General features: G+C 56.2%; 4 protein-coding genes across 4 annotated transcripts; 2 read left to right on the forward strand and 2 right to left on the reverse strand.

The window, feature by feature from the left end:
- Positions 1-449: 449 nt before the first annotated feature.
- GLRG_03122 (uncharacterized protein) lies at positions 450-779 on the reverse strand (the record flags this gene model as incomplete). Its single annotated transcript, XM_008093807.1, has 1 exon — positions 450-779. One exon carries the CDS (start codon positions 777-779, stop codon positions 450-452), a length of 330 nt encoding a protein of 109 aa, XP_008091998.1.
- Positions 780-8,160: 7,381 nt separating this feature from the next.
- GLRG_03123 (uncharacterized protein) lies at positions 8,161-8,535 on the reverse strand (the record flags this gene model as incomplete). The annotated part of the gene is made up of 1 exon (XM_008093808.1): positions 8,161-8,535. One exon carries the CDS (start codon positions 8,533-8,535, stop codon positions 8,161-8,163), a length of 375 nt encoding a protein of 124 aa, XP_008091999.1.
- Positions 8,536-10,459: 1,924 nt separating this feature from the next.
- Positions 10,460-12,631, forward strand: GLRG_03124 (homeobox domain-containing protein; the record flags this gene model as incomplete). The annotated part of the gene is made up of 4 exons (XM_008093809.1): positions 10,460-11,076; positions 11,135-11,272; positions 11,335-12,032; positions 12,084-12,631. The coding sequence occupies 4 exons, from the start codon at positions 10,460-10,462 to the stop codon at positions 12,629-12,631; spliced, it is 2,001 nt and encodes a 666-aa protein (XP_008092000.1).
- A 5,330-nt stretch (positions 12,632-17,961) lies between these two features.
- GLRG_03125 (phosphorylase superfamily protein) lies at positions 17,962-18,996 on the forward strand (the record flags this gene model as incomplete). The annotated part of the gene is made up of 1 exon (XM_008093810.1): positions 17,962-18,996. The coding sequence occupies one exon, from the start codon at positions 17,962-17,964 to the stop codon at positions 18,994-18,996; it is 1,035 nt and encodes a 344-aa protein (XP_008092001.1).
- Positions 18,997-19,754: the final 758 nt, after the last annotated feature.

A 19,754-nucleotide genomic window follows, 5' to 3' on the forward strand; every position in this document is an offset into this window, starting at 1 on the left:
CGATGCCTATTCATAGCCTGCGCCTTCCCCCCAGATCCACCGGCGCCGAGAGAGCATTGCGAGCGTGGTCAGGGCCTGCCTATAGTACGGAGTACAGCTCCGCAGATAATATCTGCCATCTATAGGCAGCATTAGCAGGGCAGACGGCAAACCGACGCGACTTCACGGGATGCGCGGCCATGCGTACACTCGTGGGGATGGCGATCATACCCATGCCGTCTGCGGGCTAGTAGCAGAAGCGCCGCACTTACTTCCTAGACGTGATATCACACCCACATCGCATTTGCCAGTCACCAGTCGCCTGATGAGCCTCGACCAGTTTCTACATCGTACGACCGTTGAACACAGTCTGTATGCCGGCCGGCCCGTCTGTTCACCCCGGAACCTAGCCCATAGAACAGCAGTAGCATCGCTATCTCGATGATGCCGACCTCTGGCGTCTCTGGCTGCTATTGTACCTGGCCATCGCGGCTGCCCGCTCGTATCATGCCCATATCAGCCTGCGGCTTACCGTCGGCTCTAAATTGAATAGCGGGCACAGACCACTGTACGTTTCGCTTCGCAGGCTGCGGGTTGGACGATGGAAGTTTCTTCAATCCATATCCCGTTTGCCAAAGCCTGTCTAATAGTATTGTCTGTACGTGCGCATTGCGTTGTACGAGGGACGGGGCCGCCGAGGTGACGGCGCTGACGGCGGCGCTAGGTGCTTCTGCCAGTGCCGAGCCGGGGTTTACGCTGGCGTTGGCGGCGAACCTGAGCCGTGCCGCAACTCGTTGCATTGACGAAATGTCCCGTTGAGATGTGATAGCGGGGTCGATGGAGGGGGACATCAGGAAGAAGCAGGGTTGGGAATAAGGAACTTTAAGTAATTATTTCTAAAAAAATACTTACTTAAAGTAATTCTTAAGTATACTTAGATACTTATTACGTAGTATTTGAAAAGAATTTCTCAGTAAAGTAAAAGAGATAAAGCTAATACTCTAGGTCTCTAGTTATGTGATTAGTCATATGACCTAAGTAGCTAGCTAATCTAGCCTATTATATATCTTATTATCTATCATTTTTATATATAAGTAAGTATTTAAGTATACTTAAGACTTACTTAAGTATACTTAAGTATTTGCTTTAGAGAATTTTACTTACTTATACTTAGTAAGTATTTTTAACCCTAGACTTATACTTACTTACTTAAGTATACTTGTACTTTTACTTATACTCTAGTATTTTTTCCCAACCCTGGGAAGAAGCAAGCTGTCGCGGGTAGCGGCACCCTGTCGGCGCGAGGATCTCACACAGGCAGACATGCACACGCAACACGAGCATGCCCACGCAGACACACGCGCGCGCGCACTCGGGGACAAACTCCCTTGTGTTTGTTTTGCAGATGGTAGGGCCGGCACAAACTTGCTGGGCCTGTTTCCTGCGTGGACGGACAGGCCAGCCGCCCGCCCGCTCAGGCTTCTGCCCTGCTTGCCGCCTTCGCTCATTGTAGCTAGGCAGAGACAGGCAGATAGATTTTGGTTTCCCCTTCACGAACCCGCCTTGCTGAGCATGCCTTTGTCGGCGGGTCTGTTGGACAATGTCGTCTAGTTACCCCTGCCAAGGCAGGTGCTGCCACAAACTTTGCAATGAATGCACTGCAGTTGGATATTACCAACCCCAACTGCCGAGGACCCACCCAGGTTTCTCTAGCAGTAGTGTATAGCAGTTCCCCAAGTGACGGCCGCCGCGACGAACGACGATGTCGGCAGATCAGAACCAAGATCAAACCACTTGGCCAGGGTGGGGAGGGGGTGAGGGGAAGGTGGTCGAGACTGATCGAGATCATCCCAAGTCCCTGGCGACGATGCAAACACACATCACTGAAGCAAGGCACCTGCAATTCCACACGGCATGGCAAGTGAGACACGCCAACAAAGTACCCGCCTTGCTGGATCAATGTGGGCTGGATAATGCATCATACGGTGGGTGGTGTGCGTGATGTAATGGTTCAAGACACGCAGGTACGCAATAGCTAGGCGGGGGGGGGGGCGCGGGAAGGGGGAAAAAAGAGAGAGAGAGAAAACCTGCCAAGGCAGGTTCTAACGGGCAAGTTTGGACGAAAGGGCAGCAGCGTCGGACCGGATCCAGCTGACCCCACGCTTGCCGCGCTGTCGGAACATCTTGGATCTATCTACCTTAGGTATCTAACCCTCACTCTCTGTTCCCTCTAGCGCGACTGACCTGGAGATTGATTTCCAGAGTAGGAAGAAACGTCTGGGATCTGGGAAAGGGTCGGGCATCGCTAGACAGGACCTTGTGTCAAGTTGATGAGCGAATTGGAGGGGACAACCGGTAGATTTTGGCGCTATTCCGTTTGCCCTCCTTCCCATTCTGTCCTGTTCCTCCCCTCCCTCTCTCTGCTCTTGTTGGGAAGGATGGCCCGGCGGCTAGCGCCCTCCGCACCCCCCGACTCAGGTACATGCTTTGGGCCTTGATGGATCAACCCGATTTCAGGTGGCCGACGAGCAGACATGCGTGGTAGTTTTTGTGTATACAGTGCCGAAGCAAGTTCCGTGCGAATAGACGGACGGGTAATACGTCCACGATCGATCGAATTGCTCAATGGCAGCCTCAAACATCACCTTTCTCCTGAAGGCAAGACGACCCGGGAGCCCTCCAAAACAAAACAGCAGATCCGCAAAGCTGCGGGGGAGACGCAGGCGGGTGAAGCAAGCAGACGACGAAGACGGCAGAGAGCGCGCAAGCAAAAGCAGAGCAGGCCAACAAGCAAGCAGGCAAGCAGAAAGAAGCTTGCATTGATCAACGTGGTGTGGTGCCCGCGAATCAAGCACACACCCCCCTCCATCCCGTCCATCTCATGGGATGTCCCTGATACCCGACGCCCATCACCCGTTCCTCTCATCTCGAGCTGGGCCCTTGGAGGGGATCAACGCAGGCATGGCCAACCCGGGCCCGCCGCCCGCCAGCCATGGTCGGGCGGCGAGCGAACGAACGATACAGAAGGAACTAAAGAAACTAGATAAGTATAATTTGAAAAAAATAAAAAAATATTGGAGGGGCAGAGTTTGCATTGCGGATACGCACGCGGCAGAGGACGTAGAACAAACCGAACCTGGATGCCAGGATGCTCCAGTCGTCATGCCTTCCCGGTACCTACATACGCAGTACACAGGTGACAGTCTACTAGGTAGTAGGTAGTTGCCCCCCCCGCGGGCCCTGCATGGCTCAGCGGGCCACGGAGATGATGCCCGATGTCTTCCTCCATCTTGCGAGCGAGATTAGAGGACCCGGCCGCCGCACGATTGCAACCCACGTCGCCAGCCCACACCGTTCAACGTCTGGCCATTCTGTCGGTTTGTGTTCCGATGACGAGAGCTAGCTAGTTTAATATGGAGAAGGGAAGGGAAAGGAAAGAAAAGGGAAAGGGGAACCGAGGCCACGCTTGCCTGTGGGGCAAGTCCGAGACCAAGACCCTCCCCCCCCTCTAGTAAGCACGAAAGGCAAGGAATGAAAGGGAAAGGGGAGACGGTCCATTAGTGTAGTGTACGAAAAGGAAGGAGGGAAGAAAGAAAAAAAAAACAAGAGGAACATCCACCCCACCCCACCCCCCCTGGTCGCCCTTCCACTCTCTCTTCCTCTCTCTCTCTCGCTCTCGCTCTCCCCACCTGCTCGGATTTTCGTTTGGGCCGCCTCTCGTTCCGGAGACCGGAACGATTCCGAAATGACGAAGTTGGAAATCTGGATGGTGAGGCTACGCAATCTCATCGCTTTGGCATCTCGGACCACGGCCTGACGACGACTCGACGGGGAAACGTGTAAGAGGGCGGTGGATTGTATCGCAGCCGATATAGTGGCAAGAAACGAAGAGAAGTCACGCTCCGGCCAAGGCATGCTTTTCTTTATTTCCCCCTGTGCTGCTGTCTTATGTTTGTCTTGCCTCAGGGACCAACGTTACAGATATCCCACGTGTATGGTACGGAATAGGTAGTTGGAGGGATGGGTGGACGTGTACGGATATGTGTCACCCTATCGGTAGTAGAGAGGCATTGACGAGCGAGAGCCGTGGAGGCATAGAAGCTGCAGTGTCGTCGTCATTGACACGCACCAGGCTGGTCCCGTTCGCTTATCCTACCATGTATGCGGTCCCGTCGCTGTCTCACGTCTGAGCGATGTCTCTGTCCATGTCTTGAGGAATTGTCTTTGCCCACCGCGTCGCGCGTCGCATCGAATCTCATTCCACCTCGGGTGATGCGATGCGGGCGAGTGGGCTCTCTCCCCATTACCTACCTAAACTGCCCTGATTACCCGTCGCCCCTGGATGACGAAGGAGATGATCCCCCCTCCCCGGCGTCAAAATAGCTCTCCTTCCAGCCCTCCAACACGACTGCGGACCGACAGTGTCTCCCCTCGGGTGCAGGGGATATCCCGGTACAGCATGAAACCACCCACGGGTCGTGTCCTCGCGCTGACGATGCCTGCCACCATATCCATATGGAATATGGAAGGCTTCTACGGCCAAATCGGAGCACGGACATTTGACGGCAGCAGCAACATGCAGCAACAGTAGGTAGTGTGTAGCAGCTCCACCAGAAGAAGGAAGGTTCAGTGCAGCGGATCTAAACTACTGCCACGCTCCTTCCTCCCCCTTGCCTCGCCAGGTGGCGCGGAGTGCGAAGGGAGGGCGTGTGATGCGCACATGCCGCCCAGGACGACCTCTGGCTGGTTCGTAGGGTCGTCTCTCGCAGAGAGATCTTCGTTGTTCACTGCCGGTTTCTCTCTCCTAGCCTCGGTCGGTCAGCCTCCTTGGTTCCGAGCCTGAATGCCAAAAGTCTGTAGCATACTCCGTACACGCCGCTACGTATCTGTGCATTGAATACTACCGTATGCGTGCACATAGGCTGCCGCTCGACGCATGCAGCACGAGTTAACGACCTTTCATCCGATGACCGAGAGGGATTTCCCTCCTTACATAACGCTCGCTGCATCATCCCCGATTGCACAACCTCTGGTCAGCGTCTTGTCAGGTCTCGGATAATCTTGGTCCTGCGACTGGATGAGATGGAGTTGAGCTGCTCTAATCTCTAATCCCTCGGCAGGGCTTTTAGGGCCCCACAGCAGATGGGGTGTGAGCGGCCGCCTTGTGTGTGGTGCGTTGTTCTTGGTCTTCCTTCTTCAACGAGGGCCACGCGTATTCGTCGAGCATACCTATCTACCTTGGTAGTACGGAATACACTGGCTACGGCAAGCGGTTACCTGCGTGCCTAGGCGAGGCGATCGGCAGGTTCGGTACCATTTGGCGAATAGGCCGAGCCGTGTCGACGGGCGGACTAGATGCACCGCTATCCCCACTGGGGGAAAGGGTACGGATGGGCCATGGCGGGAAGGCATCGCATGGCGCATCGCGCATTGCACGCGTAGCAGCACAAGAAAAAAGAAAAGAAAAAACAGTAAAGGGACTTCAGCCTACGGCTCGTTCGGGCAGCTTTCCAACTGACGCCCCCCCTTCTCCCACCCTCCACTTCCCTTCCAGGCCCTCTCCCCTCTTCCCAGTCCCATACCCTACCCATTCCCCCACCAAAACCCCATAGTCTCGCCCGCTACAACGCTGCGACGCTGCTTTTTCTTAGCTTTCAGTCTCTTCTCATGCCGCCTTTCCCTCGGACATTACGGCTCCTTTTTTTCCCCTTCCTTTCCCTTCTCGAAATTCGCTGGGCGGGTTCCTTGATGACGGAGTGGCTGGCACCCCTGGTGAGGGATGGAGATGAATGGAGATGATGGAACGCCTTGGGTCAAACCTTGTGTGTGCGTAGCTATCTATCTGTACCATCAGCAACGCACCCACGCATCCGATGCTTTCAGGTCGGCATCCGTACTCTACTTGGAGATGCTTTCTTTTTTTTTTTTTTCTCTTTTTTTTTTCCCTGGTCGACAACCAAGATCAGTCTTGCCGCGTAAAGAGCCGGGTGCCCCCTGCTCGCGGCCCTGACGCCCGGCGTTCGCACCATTGTGCATAGTCTACGGATACACCGTACGGGTAGTCCATTGGGAGGTCGTGCCTCTCTCCCGCACGCTACCGCCCGCCGCACGGCATTGACAACCAAGGCGCCTCTTCAGCCCGGCATAGATTGAAGCTGGCATGGCATGGTTCTTTTTTTCTTCTTCTTTTTTTTCTCCCTTGTCTTTTGTTTTTGAATTTTAGAAGGAATTAGCCACCAGTCTTCTCATTGAATCACAGGAGCATGTGGGGGGCTTGCAACGTGCCGGACCATGCCTGTGGTCGGTTTCGCACGCACGCTTGCCTATGGTTCCCCTCCTTCCCCCGGCGGATTGTCCCATTCTCTTTCTCAACTGCCGGTTTGGCCGTCAGAGGGGAGAGAGAGAGAGAGGAAGAGAGAAGGTTGCAGGAAATCTCACTCCGCTGTCATTGTCTGTGGTAGAGATTATTGGGCGCGATGCTCTTTTTCCAAAGATCGGATTCTGTAGTCCAGACGCATCTATTTTACGGAAAAAAAGACTAAATAAAATCTGAATGAGAAAAAAGAAGGAAAAAAAAACCGAGAACAAAATGCCTCCATGCATAGGCTTGCTGCAAGTGCAAAACATACCCGGAGGCTAATCTGACGGCTTTCCTCGCAATACTTCCCTGTTTTTCGTCCCCACCACCCGGTATCCCTTCTCTTCATTTCTTTTCTCGATGATTTACGATCGCGGCAGACGACCCCGGCGCCAAAAGAAAACTAAAAGGGAGGAAGACAACGATGAGCGTACCTTTGAATTGTGCGCCTCACACACGCCTGGGTACCCAGGTTCCGCGAGAAAACTCCAAACCTGGGTGTTGCCGCATCGTCGACAGGCCGACAGTTTGGTTCAGCTGCCTGGTTATGTCACTCCGCGGAGAAAACGCCGGGCGTTCGCTGGGGAAGGGAAGGGGTTTGTTTCGCAGCCAACCACGGCGCGCAACTCATCACACCCGGCGGCGGACATGAAATTACAGGTAGATCAATCCCTCGTCAACTCCCTCTGTCTCTGTTGTCCGTCCCGATTACAGCTTCTCCTTGCACAGAAAACCAGCTCTTTGCTACTAGGTAAGTAGGTACTAGGTATCGGGTACTGAGCGCCGTTACTTTGGTTGGAACCGCCTGTCTCTCTCTCCCCCTGGCGGAAGAGCCGGGAAGGCGTGAACATATGCTTTCTTTCCCGTGTCCCACCACCTATCCATCCCGCCTTGTTCCCACTCTCCTCGAGTCCTCCTTCTCGTTTTCGAGCCTGTCCCGTCTCCTAGGTACGTGCCTGCGTGCCGCTACACGCAAGATGCAGGAGAGACACATGCGCGTTCCTGCCACTTTCCATGTACCAAAAACATGGCCGTACAGGGTGCAGCCGCTTGAGAAGGAGAAAATGCAGAGAAGAGTCAAACTTAAGCACCAACATGGCACATGGGCAGCCTGTTCTCTCCCTCGAAAAACGTCATCTAATTCTACCTTTTTGCCTGCACATCTGCCCTTGCCTCGCCCATATGTGAGAGAAGGTCGCTGATCGAGGCGAGTGCGTGAGTGTATGTGTGTGCGTCTGGCTGCAAACGTACCTCGCCCCCCCCCCCCCCTGCATCACCCGCGTCTCCCGTCTCCATAACCCTCAACACTTGTTGCGGGTTCCCGTCTGTCGGCCAGAAATCTGTCTCTCTCCATCTCTCACTCGTCATCACACACTCGCGATGCTGCCGCTGCGGCGTCTCGTACGCCGTATTTCGCGAGAGGAGGTTCCCTCTGACACACCGTCATGCCTCCCCCTGCAACTGACATACTACCGCCCATCCTTGCTCACTTCCTTCCTCCCTTACACTCTTTTTCCCTCTCTTCCCCCACCAGATTTCCCCACCCCTGGTCTCTCGCCGACCAACTCAATAGCCGTACCCCTTACCCTTCCACCGCTGCCGTTCCGCTTCCTCCCACACCCTCCCCCGCAACGTCCAGCGTCCATTGTCCCCTTCTCAGGCTGTTAGCACCTACCTGCAAGTCAGCGACAGACAGGGGGACTGAGGGCGGGCGGTCGGGAGAGTCACCAACAACAACAACAACACCACCACACACCCCCCCCTCCTTTTGATCGATAATCTTTTTCCCATTGGTAGTGGCCTCGGCCAGGCCTCGACAACGGTCATGCGTTCATCCGTGGAGTCGACATAGAACTAATGTCACTGAGGACTGAGGCCCAATGAGCAGCATCCCGATATCCCAGCCGAGATGCCCTCTCTGACTCCTTGATTTCCTTCTTCGCCGAACACCTCCCTCCCCCCCCCCAATCTCTCTTCTCACGGTCGACGCAAGAGCTCGTCTGCTCGGTTGTCGTCCCGGGAGGCAATGGGGTGGATGTCGGGGTGGGCTGCAGTCCTGTGCAATCACGTTGGGTTCGGTCCCTTGGAGGGGAGGGATCCCAGAGATCCCAGAAGGGAATGTACAGCCGTATCGCCGTGTTTGGTTTATTTTGGGCGACATGTTCAGCCGTGCCTGGGATGGTACAACAATATGTCATGCCAATGTCAATAACCTACCTGTATATGCCGGCGTCTGATGCTGAGTTCGAGGTAGCTCTCTCTCTGTCTGACTTGTTTTGGCAGTTTGTGGCCGCTGCAAGGACAGAAGGGGGAGCCCGCCTGACCCCGTGTCAGTCTCTGCCAAACCGCCCTGGCAGGGTAGGTACTGAATGATTTAGGCATTGGCTACGGCCTGCCTGTTCTGTTCCTCTGCAGACAAGGTGACCCCGTCTTGCCGGGGGCGCGTCTGCTCTGCTCCTATGGTACGCTGCTGCGTAGCAAATCTGTCGTCTTAATTGGAAGCTTTCAACACGGTCCAGGTCGCGTCATGCAGAGCCTGATGGGCTGGTTCCAGGACCATCATTGCACGCCATTAGCCATTCAGCAGAAGATCTTAATGCCAAGCCCTGGTGTGCTATAGCTGCCACTGCCATCATCTGCCCGTCTGTCTGTCCGTCTCTCACATTCAACGAGCATCCTCCCTCCTCCTCCTCCTCCACCCCCCGCCGGGGCTTTGCTTGGCCAAGGATTTATTTTCCACTACCATGTACGGAGACATGGGACTATCGCACTATTCGAATTTTTTTTTCTCTTTGCGAACAGGGTGGAGGAGCTGTCGGTGGACAGAAATATCATCACCCTTACCACATGTGCACCTTGCACAGTTGCCCATCTTGCAACGACATAATGGATACTGCCGCTGCTGCTGTCCCCACCGACTGACTGACTGACTGTTCGTGTCTATCCCCCCCCCCCCCCCCTCCCCCTGGTCCCCCGTCCAAACCCATATCCACATCTACCCAAATCCACACCTTCGTTCACACCATGTCTATGCCGGGGGAGCCGCCTGGGACCTGGGGGGCCTGCCATCAACACCGCCGGCGGCGGCGAGGAACAGCAGCAAGCTTGACACCCCATGCCAAATGCCCACCTGCTTGGCATGGTCTGTCATGACATGGATGGCATGGGCACATGAGCTGCTGCTGCGGCTTTTCTCTCTCGAGTCGGCGAGCCTCCCACCATGCATCGGGTCCCCTTTCAACCTGTCCATTCTCCACCGCGACTGTACGAGCACACCTCAGAGTACCGCAGTACCCTCCCCCCCTCCCTCCTCGACACCACCAGTCAGGTACCGGACGCCCTTGACGACCCTCGTCGTGCCCATCGTGGCCGCCGCCGCTGCTGCTGCCCGTGCTGGCCCTGCTCTGTCTCTCCTCAGTCCAGTCCGGATCCAGCCTCGACATTTCTCCGTGTGGATGGCCGTACCCTTTGCTATTATTTCCACCTCTGCCATACTATGTGGCAAGGGTTTCCCAAACAGCATTGCCTTACTTACCATACACGACGGGGCCTACCGGTTCCAGACCCAGTAACGCCTCCCAGTCGATCGACCCCGCCATACCATCACTCGGCGCACCCTCAAATTTGTACAATATATGATCGATCCTGCCTCGTAGTACCCGGGGTAGCCAAGTCCTCTCCTCCTTCCTCATCAGCTTCTCTTCCTTCTTCACAATACCACCTGTACACATCCCCACATCACTTGCTCACTCTTTTGGTCAACTTGCATAATAAGGACTGACTCGGCCCTCCAGCTTAAAGGCCACACTCCCAGACTTGCCGTCATCAATTTGAGCCAGCCTTCGCCCTGCTCTCTCCCACCTTGTTTACACTTGGAACACTCATCATCCCCGACTGTCTTATATTGCCACTATCGGTTGCTCGTGTTCTTCACTCATCACTTCATCCAACCTCAGGATCACCTTCGTCAAGGAAGCTGGAGCTTCATTCCTTCTCCAGACACCCCCGTCCGTCCTCGAGCAGGTCATTGCAGGACGACCTCCAAGAGACCCAAGCCGTCTCTGCGTCATCCCCGAACAAGACAGCATCTCAAGAAACTTGCAACCCTCACCGTCCTTCCCAATGCTTGCCTCCAGGCAGTTCGACACCATTGAGCAGAGCCACTGGTCTTTTAGCAAATTTGAAACCCCCCTCAACAAGGCGCCCACAACTCCTCCACGCATGTCGGACGACCAGTACGAGACCACCTTGCCAACGCCTCCCGAGTGGCAGGGACAGCAGTATGCTTACCTCTCCAGCCCCGAGAACAACACCTTCTCCCAAGCGTATTGTGCTGGTGATGAGTCTTCTGAATTCACACAGCCTCGCACCGCTGCCAGCGCACGCACACAGGCACATATCCAAGGAAAGCAAGAGCACAACGCCGCCTTCCGCCTGATGAAGCAGCCCACCCCTGAGGACGAGCCTGAAGACAGGCTACGGGAGCAGCAGCAGCAGCAGCAGCAGCAGCAACAACAGCGTCAGGCATCGCAGCCCCTGGAGAAGGCCGCCAAGATGATGGCCACCCCGGAGCAGGAGGCCGAGACTGTCGCGGCTCGCATGGATAACGACGAAGCAAACACGAGCAAGGAGTCAGACGACGACGCGCTTGAAGATGAAGACATGCTTGATGGTGGCGACGGCACCCCTCAGACTGCTGCCGAACGCACGGCGGCAAGGAGGAAGATGAAGCGATTCCGGTTGGTTGACCACGAACAGAGACCCCCCACGGCAACCAGTGCGCTAACATGAAGACAGTCTCACACACCAGCAGACACGGTTTCTGATGAGCGAGTTCGCCAAGCAGCCACACCCTGATGCCGCTCACAGAGAGCGTTTGTCTAGAGAGATTCCCGGGCTGAGCCCCCGCCAAGTCCAAGTTTGGTTCCAGAATCGGTGAGTACTTGGTCACGACCTGTCAGAGAGACGACAAGAAACTAATGTATGACCACATCCAGTCGCGCCAAGATCAAGCGTCTCACAGCCGACGACCGGGACCGCATGATCAAGATGCGTGCTGTCCCCGACGACTTTGACAACATCCAGGCACTCCACTCTCCCTACGGTGCCGTCCACGGCCTCAGCACTCCCTTATCGTCGCCCATGAACTTTGGAACCCAGTCGTACGCGGACCACATGATCCGTCCCCTGATGGTCGACGTCCGCAGGCCAGAGGGCGAAGACGAGCAGATGTCGAACTCGGGGATGAGCCCCGGCTTCCCGGGCATCGGGTTCGCCTCAGCGGGAAACATGAACACCCCCGAAGTCCTGTCTCCCATGACGCCCAGCTCGACCGGTGACAACCGCTACGGATACGGCAGCCACCTCACTCCCATGGGCCCCGGGCCCCGGACGTCGAACTCCTTTGCACGCCAGGGCGCTGTCGAGACCTCCATGTCCATGCACCGCGGCCAACCGAGCCGTCCTCTCCAGCCCCTTCAGCTGAGGGAAACCATGTCCCTTTCGAGGCAGGACATCCAGTCCCCTCTGCGCTCCAGCATGTCGTGGAAGGGCGACGCCATTGACTACAACACATACAACCACGGACCCGGCGCAAGCCCCCCGCTTAGCGGAAGACAACAGTCGCTCTACCAGCCCGAGCAGGTGAACGGCCCGTCGAGCAGCGGTCTCCCTTACGAGTCGAGCTCGTACTCCGGTACGTCCCATCATCTCTCGCCGCCGCGGCCAGAGGCTAACAATCGTATAGGCACAAGCTCGCCTCCTGGCATGAACTACTCGAGCTTCTCACAGGGGCCGCTATCCCGTCTCCGCAGCCGCGCGTCGTCGGCCACTCTAGGCCTCGACCTCCGCAGCCCGTACCGCCCCATCGGCTCGGGACAGTCTGCCGGCCACAGCTCCGCGCCACGCAGCACCTCGACCCAGTTCGCCACGACCACGGCCTATACCTCCAGCTTCCCCTCGGCCCCGCTCACGGCGCCCCTCGACTTCTCCCTCCCGCGCACCCCCGGGAACCGATCTGGCGGCGTCCACGACTACTCGATGCCTCAGATGAGCGCACCGATCGCTCCCCCACACGACTTCTCGCAGGCCTTCCACGCCAGCATGAACTCGTCCAACGCGAGGACCCCGATGCGCGACACTTTTGGCGGCGGCGGACCGATGCCCACACACCACGAGAACCAGCAGACCCACAGCAGCGACTACCAGCTCAGGAGGCAAAGGAGCTACTCGGGCGGAGCACCGGCCGGGTCCGGACCCGCGCCCGTCCCCCAGGTTTACGGGAGCTCAGCATAAGCGAATGAACGAACGAAAGACAAAAGAAAAACCACAAAAAAACACATTTTCATCCACTTTCAAGACCGCACGCATTTGAAAAGGTCAAAAGATACCCTGGAGCGAAGCAAGGAAAAGAGCGCAGGCAGAGAGCATGGGGAGGGGGAAACGGAACGTTCGAAATTGTTTGTTTTTTTCTATGGGTACCGGAGGAACATTTTGCTTTTCGTATTTTAGAACGGGCGAGCGCGCTGCTCAACGTCACGACTCTCTTGCGCTTGTCTTTATTTTCACCTCTTGTTGTCTATTTATCTTGTTGACGATATTGTTCTTTCCTCCAAGCTTGGTCTTTGTTTCTTCTCTTCACAAAAACATGCACATAGTTTTCTCCATTTATTTCCATCCCAAACATGTATACAGGGTAATCCTATCTTCTACTTCCGTGCGTCTTCCATATCCATCCGTTCTCTCGGTGTGCCTTCCCCCCCTAAACGGGATCAGGTTTCTCTCGTTTGGGTTGTCATGTCCAGATGCGATACCCCCGCCCACCCAACACGTAACTGGACGCCATTGCCTTCTAAAGGATGAACCTTGCCACTGCGACTGTCCGCCCACGAGTCTCCCCCCCCCTCTTCTCGGTTTTGGGGCGGCCACGTCCACACCATTCGCCTCTCCCACGATTCCTGGCCCCCACTGGATAACCTTCACTTCACGTCACATCATGTCACCGTCGGAGAGGAGGAGATGATTGACCAACAGCGCCACGACTCAGGAAGATGGGGGGAGGGGCGGTGTTTCCCTCCCGTTCCCCATCATCGATGCTGCTTCTTGTCTTGGACACAACCCCCCCCCCCCCCCTCCTTCTCTCCATCTTTATTTTATTTTATTCTGAAAACTCGGGCCTCCTCGCGCGCTACCTGGGTGTGATTCCATTGGGGTGAAAGGAAAGGCAAGGCCAGGGTTCGGCAAGTTATGTATATGAGACCCCCAGGACACGGCGGAGATGACGATTCGGAAGAAAGGGCTGCAGGGAAATCCCAGAAAGAAAGAAAAAAGCCAAATGTACGACGGTGAAAAGCAACAAAACAACGGAAGCTAAAAGAAAAGACGGAGAAGAAGAAAAAAGCGCCGCCAAGGGGAGGGTTCGCGCATCATCCATACCCTTCCTTGATTATGACTTTGACAGCCTAACACGACAGCCTAGCACACCAGTCAAGCACGCAGTTGATACCAGTAGAACCCCCTCTCCACCCCCCTTGCCTCTTCCCCCCCCTCTACGTCCCGTCGTTCGCTTGTCACGCAGAACCGCCAAAGTAGTCGCGTGTCGTGGTTCTTTAGCCCTCTGGGGGGGGGGGGGGGGGTGGAACGGGATCCCCCCATTGCTCCCCAGAGACGGCGCGAGCCTGTTTCAAGCTACGAACGGCGACCTAGACACGGGGAGTTACTCTTCTGTGATGCTTCTTTAGAGAGGAGGGGGGTGGGAGCCACGATCGATCCCTCCCCTCTCCCTCCTCTACCAGCCCAAGTCGGAGGGAATTTGAGCCGAGTGACACTTTTGAAACGATGGTTTGGGCACGGCGTACACCTCCGCCGACCGAATCCTCCCCCCTTCCTCCCCGTGTGCACCATTCCCCGGGATGTCCACAAAGGCAGCGGGAGGCCCGGCCGAGATGGCGCGTGCTTCACGACGTGGTCAGGTCCAGCGTTCCACCCCCCTCCCTTCTTCCCCTTGGTTCCTCGGCCTCTTTTCCCGCCGGAGCTTCATCTGAGCGGACGTCGCTCCGGGGGAAAATTATTGCACACCAGGCGAGACGCGGGAGGGAGATCTTGGACTCGTCACGTCGCAGCACACTTTGTGCCTCATCTTCCCCCACAAACTCGCTCGACTGGGGTTCGGCGGTACAACCGGCTTCGCTTGGTATACGCCCGGCGGCGGCTTTTGACTGCAGGGCCGACCAGACGACGAGCAGTCAAGGTCTCGCTCCACGGGGAGGGATCGAGGAGGCACAATGTTTTGGCTAGGTTTCTGAAGTCCGGACGTCTTGCGACGTGGAGGGCTGTTCTCACCCCTCCGCGCTGGTATCGTCGACGATGCTACGAGACGATGCGACACAGCCGCAGACACCGGTAGTACTTTGCATCGGCAAAAAGGCAGTACAAATCAGCCCCCCACGGGTGTGGTGACGACTGGATGAGCTGGCTCGCTCAGGGAAGGAGACACCATGGTTCGCGAGATGGCATGTTCTGGCCCCGCGTTCTGTCCCGGGTGCTTGCTCGAGGGCTGAATCTCTCTTGATGGCGCGCGGCTGGTGGCCGCCGAGGATCCCTCACCCGTCGGCCGTGGCACTTTTGCACGTTACAGTCCCGTGTAGCATCGCCTGCCGCCTGAATGGGTAGAAAGCCAACTGGGTGAAAAGGGGCTCTGCTCTTGACAGACAGGTTCCCGGTACATGATTGGCCTGCCGACGCTTGCAGTGGTGCTGGCGGCGACTGGCTTGCATGCCGGTGCTACATGCACGTAATGCCGCTCGGCCAGACATCATGAGGCAAAATGACGGGTCCTGTTGATTGGGTTCAGCCAGCGGTAGGGACGGACTGGCAAGAGGATGGTCGCCACCTCGAGCACAAGATGCTAGTACAGCGGTGCCACCTCTGGGAGACGCCCGACGTTGCACAGATCCGCGTCCTCTAGATCGTCCACGGGCCACGACATCCATTAACCAGCACCGCGTCGTCCCGGAGACCTCAGACATCAGCGTAGCATCGCCACGCAGAAAATGTCAAGCCAGTGCGGTGCACAGAGACACAATGTTCACGTCGGGATAGGCCTTGGATGAGACTTCTCGCGACGCTGGCCTTAAGTCTCTCGGCCGTATACACCTAGGCGAAGGAGTCAAAAGAGACAATCTGCGGCAGCCACGGTAGTTCACGCGACAGGGGTTGCACCTCGTGCCGTACGACAGAACGGGGATTTGAAGGCAAAAAAAGCAAAGAAGCTTTGCCAGCGTCTGCTGTCCCGGCTTCCCAGCCATCCAACGTCGCACACGGATCAGTACGCCGGGAAAAGCACCAGTATATCGAGGTCGTTCCCGCGTAAAGGGACCGCATCGAGGGTTACACGGTGGTCGCGAGCGGTATGACGCTGTCCCGACTTTGGCTTCAGCCCCGGGAGATGGATCAATCATGAGTGTAGCATCGAGCTTAAGCACCAAAGTCCCCGAGAACCGTTCATATAACCTTGTGGCGCATGAAAACATGGGCGGATGGTAGCATATACTGTGACCCCGGATTATCTCATCTGCGACGTGTCGACCGGGTGCCATCCACAAGGGTAAACCGGGCCAGCGAGCCAACCCAACGTGAGGTGACTGCAAGCCTTGGTTACAGTCGTCTTCGAGGGAGGTGGGGGTGTGCGGGCAAGCTTACCGAAGTGCCACAGAGGAACGGTGGAGGCAAAGAAATGCACAATGCCACGGCGGGAACGCAGACCTTGTTATGACGGATAGGGAGGGTTGGCTCGTACGGAGGCTGGGCCAAGACGACTAGTTTCCGCACCGTGGGATCGGGCGAGTGTTGTTGGTGAGTGACGCTTGGCTCGATGTGTTTACCCGGAGGGAGACGGCCGACGGCAGAGCGGCGGGTGTGATAGGTGGAGCCGAACTTCGAGGGTACCGCCTCAATGCCTCCCTGGGTCTGCGTAGCATCGCGCTGTATGATGCGGGGTATGTAAGCAAGGGAGTATCACGACTGAACAGGTCGGTCTGGGGCCTTTTGTTCGCTCTGGGAATGGGTAGAGGTCCCGTGGTGGTGAGGGCCGAGACCAAAACCAGCCCGTCCTGCATTAGGACGGTCCTGTCGCGGAGGACGTTGCCGACAGGCCTGACAGGAGCAGCAGCGCAGACACCCTCCGGGCTCATGTTATAGACAGGGTTGGCTTGGGTTCAGGCCAATGACGGAAGCTGTCCTGCACTGCAGGCTCCCGCTGACGGGGCGTACGGAGAGGAACCAGACCGGGAGTGTGAACCGGCTGAAGCATGAAGCCGGTTCTCGCATGCCAGATGGGAAAAGTTCGGCTCTTGACGATTTCTCTCCGAGATGGAAGGCTTGGCTGCGTCGACTCTCCAGCCCGTGACGGCACAGCGATGCTCCATCTGGTAAGAGATGGACGTGGTTTCCTTCCTGCGGGGAACGATAACCACGGGCTACCATGATCAGCTGCGCGTCGGCGGCAGGTGCGATGGGTTGCTGTGCATGATATTGGATACTCCTCCGACCTAAACGAGTTGACGTCGGCTGGAATCTGGGGTTGTTACGAAGTGTTTTCCCCAAATGTATGAAGTGCGAAAGAGAGGTTAGAGTCGGGGAGTTGGGAAGGGGGGGGGCAGAGAAGGAAGTGTGGTGCGCACCGACCTCCGCCGCATCCTTAATTCCAACGTCTAATTAGACACCAACTCCGCTTCATGGTCAACTCCACGGCTCCTTCTCCTCCTGTAATCAGCAAGACCCTACAACAAGTTGCCAACAATATGCCAAAGCTATGCACAAACACAGCCTCGAAAGCATCATCTTCTTTTCCCTCGACATTATAACAATCAAAGTAAACGCCCCCTTTTCACTTCACACCGGCGTCCAATCACAAACTCTCAGCTTGCCTAAACGGGCTGGCGGGGCTAGCCAAGTATGAGCATACCTCCCTATCCTGCTACACTGTATCTGCCTGAGTGAGTGACCGAGGGACAGGCACACGCTCTGAGGTTAGTTGAAGGTAGATGCACTCATGAAGTTGCGGTTCTTCGATATGCGCTTCTTGTGTCTGGTTATTGCCAGCCTTTCTTAGGCGTTTTCTTCTCGTTCTACCACACACAAGCCCGTCTTACCGTAGATAGCGTCAATGTGTCTCTTTTCTTGATTCGCTCGCTCTACCAGGCACGGTTGTTTGAGGGCCATGTCGCTGATGAATGATTTGCCGCAACAGGGAAGTTCTATGGTCGATTTCGCTCTAGCAAGAAATTGGCATCTACAACCACACGCTGTGTTGTAGTCTTTACCAAGAGAGGCATTCAAACATCTATATTTTACCACAACCGTTGACAACTCTGCCATACCGTGATGATTTTGATCGCCGCACGCGAGCGGCGCAGCTGATGAGATGAACCAATCAGCTTACCTGACGAAGCGCCAGCCTGATTCTGACATATCTTGACCGCGGCGGAGCACGTCGATAACCCCTCAAAACAAAGACGACAATCGAGCAACCCTTCGTCTCACGAATACGCTCGAGGATTGCTTCTGCCGTTACTGCCGTTACTGCAAGAACCATTTGGCCATCCGGTCCCCCTCCATGAGCTGTCATGACTGGTCGCGCTCGAGCTCGCCAGCGCGAGGATTTCCGAATCGCAATCATATGCGCCTTACCTCTCGAATATGACGCCGTCACCTTTGCCTTCGACGAGATCTGGGGAGACGATGACGGTCGACCGGCTAACGCGCCAGGGGACAGCACCCCGTACACAACCGGCCGTATGGGGAGCCACAACGTCGTTCTGCTCCTCCTTCCCGGCATGGGAAAGGTCAATGCGACAGGCGCAGCGGCCAGGCTTCAGTCAAGCTACAACGGCATCAAGCTGGCCATCTTATGTGGCATCTGCGGCGGCGTACCGAGCCCTGGGACGAAGGACGAGCTTTTTCTCGGGGACGTGGTCATCAGCAAGAGCGTTTTGCAGTGCGACCTGGGCCGCAAGTATCCCGACAAGTTCGTCCTAAAAGACACCATCGAAGAAAGCCTCGGGAGACCCAGCAGGGAAGTACGCACCCTTATCGCGTTTTTGGAGACGCGTCTTGGCCGCAGCCGCCTGCAGCACCGAGCCAGCCAAGTTTTGGAGCAGGTACAGCAGAAGGCACACAAAGAGTACCAGGACCTTTACAGACGTCCGGACGCTGCATATGACCGCCTCTTCGAGCCAGACTATCTCCACAGGCACCAAAACTCTAGCCCCTGTGGCTGCAGTGAAGCAGGCGCCTGCAATGTTGCACTTTCTGCTTCGTGCGAGGCACTTCAGTGCGATACCTCAAGGCTCGTGTCCAGGAGCCGCCTCGAGGCGCGGCAAATGCCCGGGGCAGGAGACGCCGTGGCATCACAAGAGCTCCGGTTTGTAGTCGGCCGCGTGGGTTCGGCCGATACCGTGATGAAGGCGGGGTTAGACCGCGACAGAATCGCCAAGGAGCACGGCCTCGTCGCCTTCGAAATGGAGGGGGCCGGCGTATGGGACGAGTTTCCGTGTGTCGTCGTCAAATCAGTCTGTGACTACGCCGACAGCCACAAAAATAAGAGATGGCAGGATTTTGCTGCAGCTGCGGCGGCTTCGATGGCAAAAGCACTCCTCTAACAGTACATGCTAACGAATAGCCCACCCGCTGCACGCACGTGGTGTAAGTAATAAACCCTGCTTACAAGGCCTTAAATAACGAATGTATCCAAGTCCTCGTCCCGTACATTGAGAACCCAGACTTCATCGATCGATCGGACGTTTTTGGTCGAATAAAACAGCTCTTCGGACATGACTGGAGTCAAGATCGAACTAACAAGCCACGCTCCAGAGTTGCGCTTCATGGGCTTGGTGGCGTTGGGTACTGTGAGCTGTCATTCATGAGTCCCGACATTATCTGACCTGATGCAGAAAGACACAAATAGCCATTGCCTATGCGTTTTGGCTACCACATGAGCACCCTGATCTATCGGTATTTTGGGTGCATGCAAGCAATGCAGATCGATTTAGCCAGTCTTATTCCAAAATCGCCCAAGAGTGTAACATCCCGGGCTACAATGATCCTCGGGCTGACGTGCTTGGACTCGTCAAGACCTGGCTGGAGGGGCGGGATTGTGGCCGGTGGCTCATGGTCATTGACAACGCCGACGATACACAGCTGTTCTTCCCACCGCCTTCTGAGAATGGTAGCAACCCAAAAGGCGGCTTAGGCCGCTACGTCCCTGAGTGTGCCCACGGGTGCGTCCTCGTCACGACGAGGAACAAGCAAGTGGCGTCAAAGATTGTGCGCGGGAAATCACTCATCGAAATAGGAGCGATGAGTGAGAGCGAGGCACAACGGCTCATACACCAAATACTCGACGACGAAGACGAGGTTT

The sequence above is a fragment of the Colletotrichum graminicola genome (assembly GCF_000149035.1).
Source record: "Colletotrichum graminicola M1.001 genomic scaffold supercont1.9, whole genome shotgun sequence".
In the NCBI taxonomy this organism is placed as follows: Eukaryota; Fungi; Ascomycota; class Sordariomycetes; order Glomerellales; family Glomerellaceae; genus Colletotrichum; species Colletotrichum graminicola.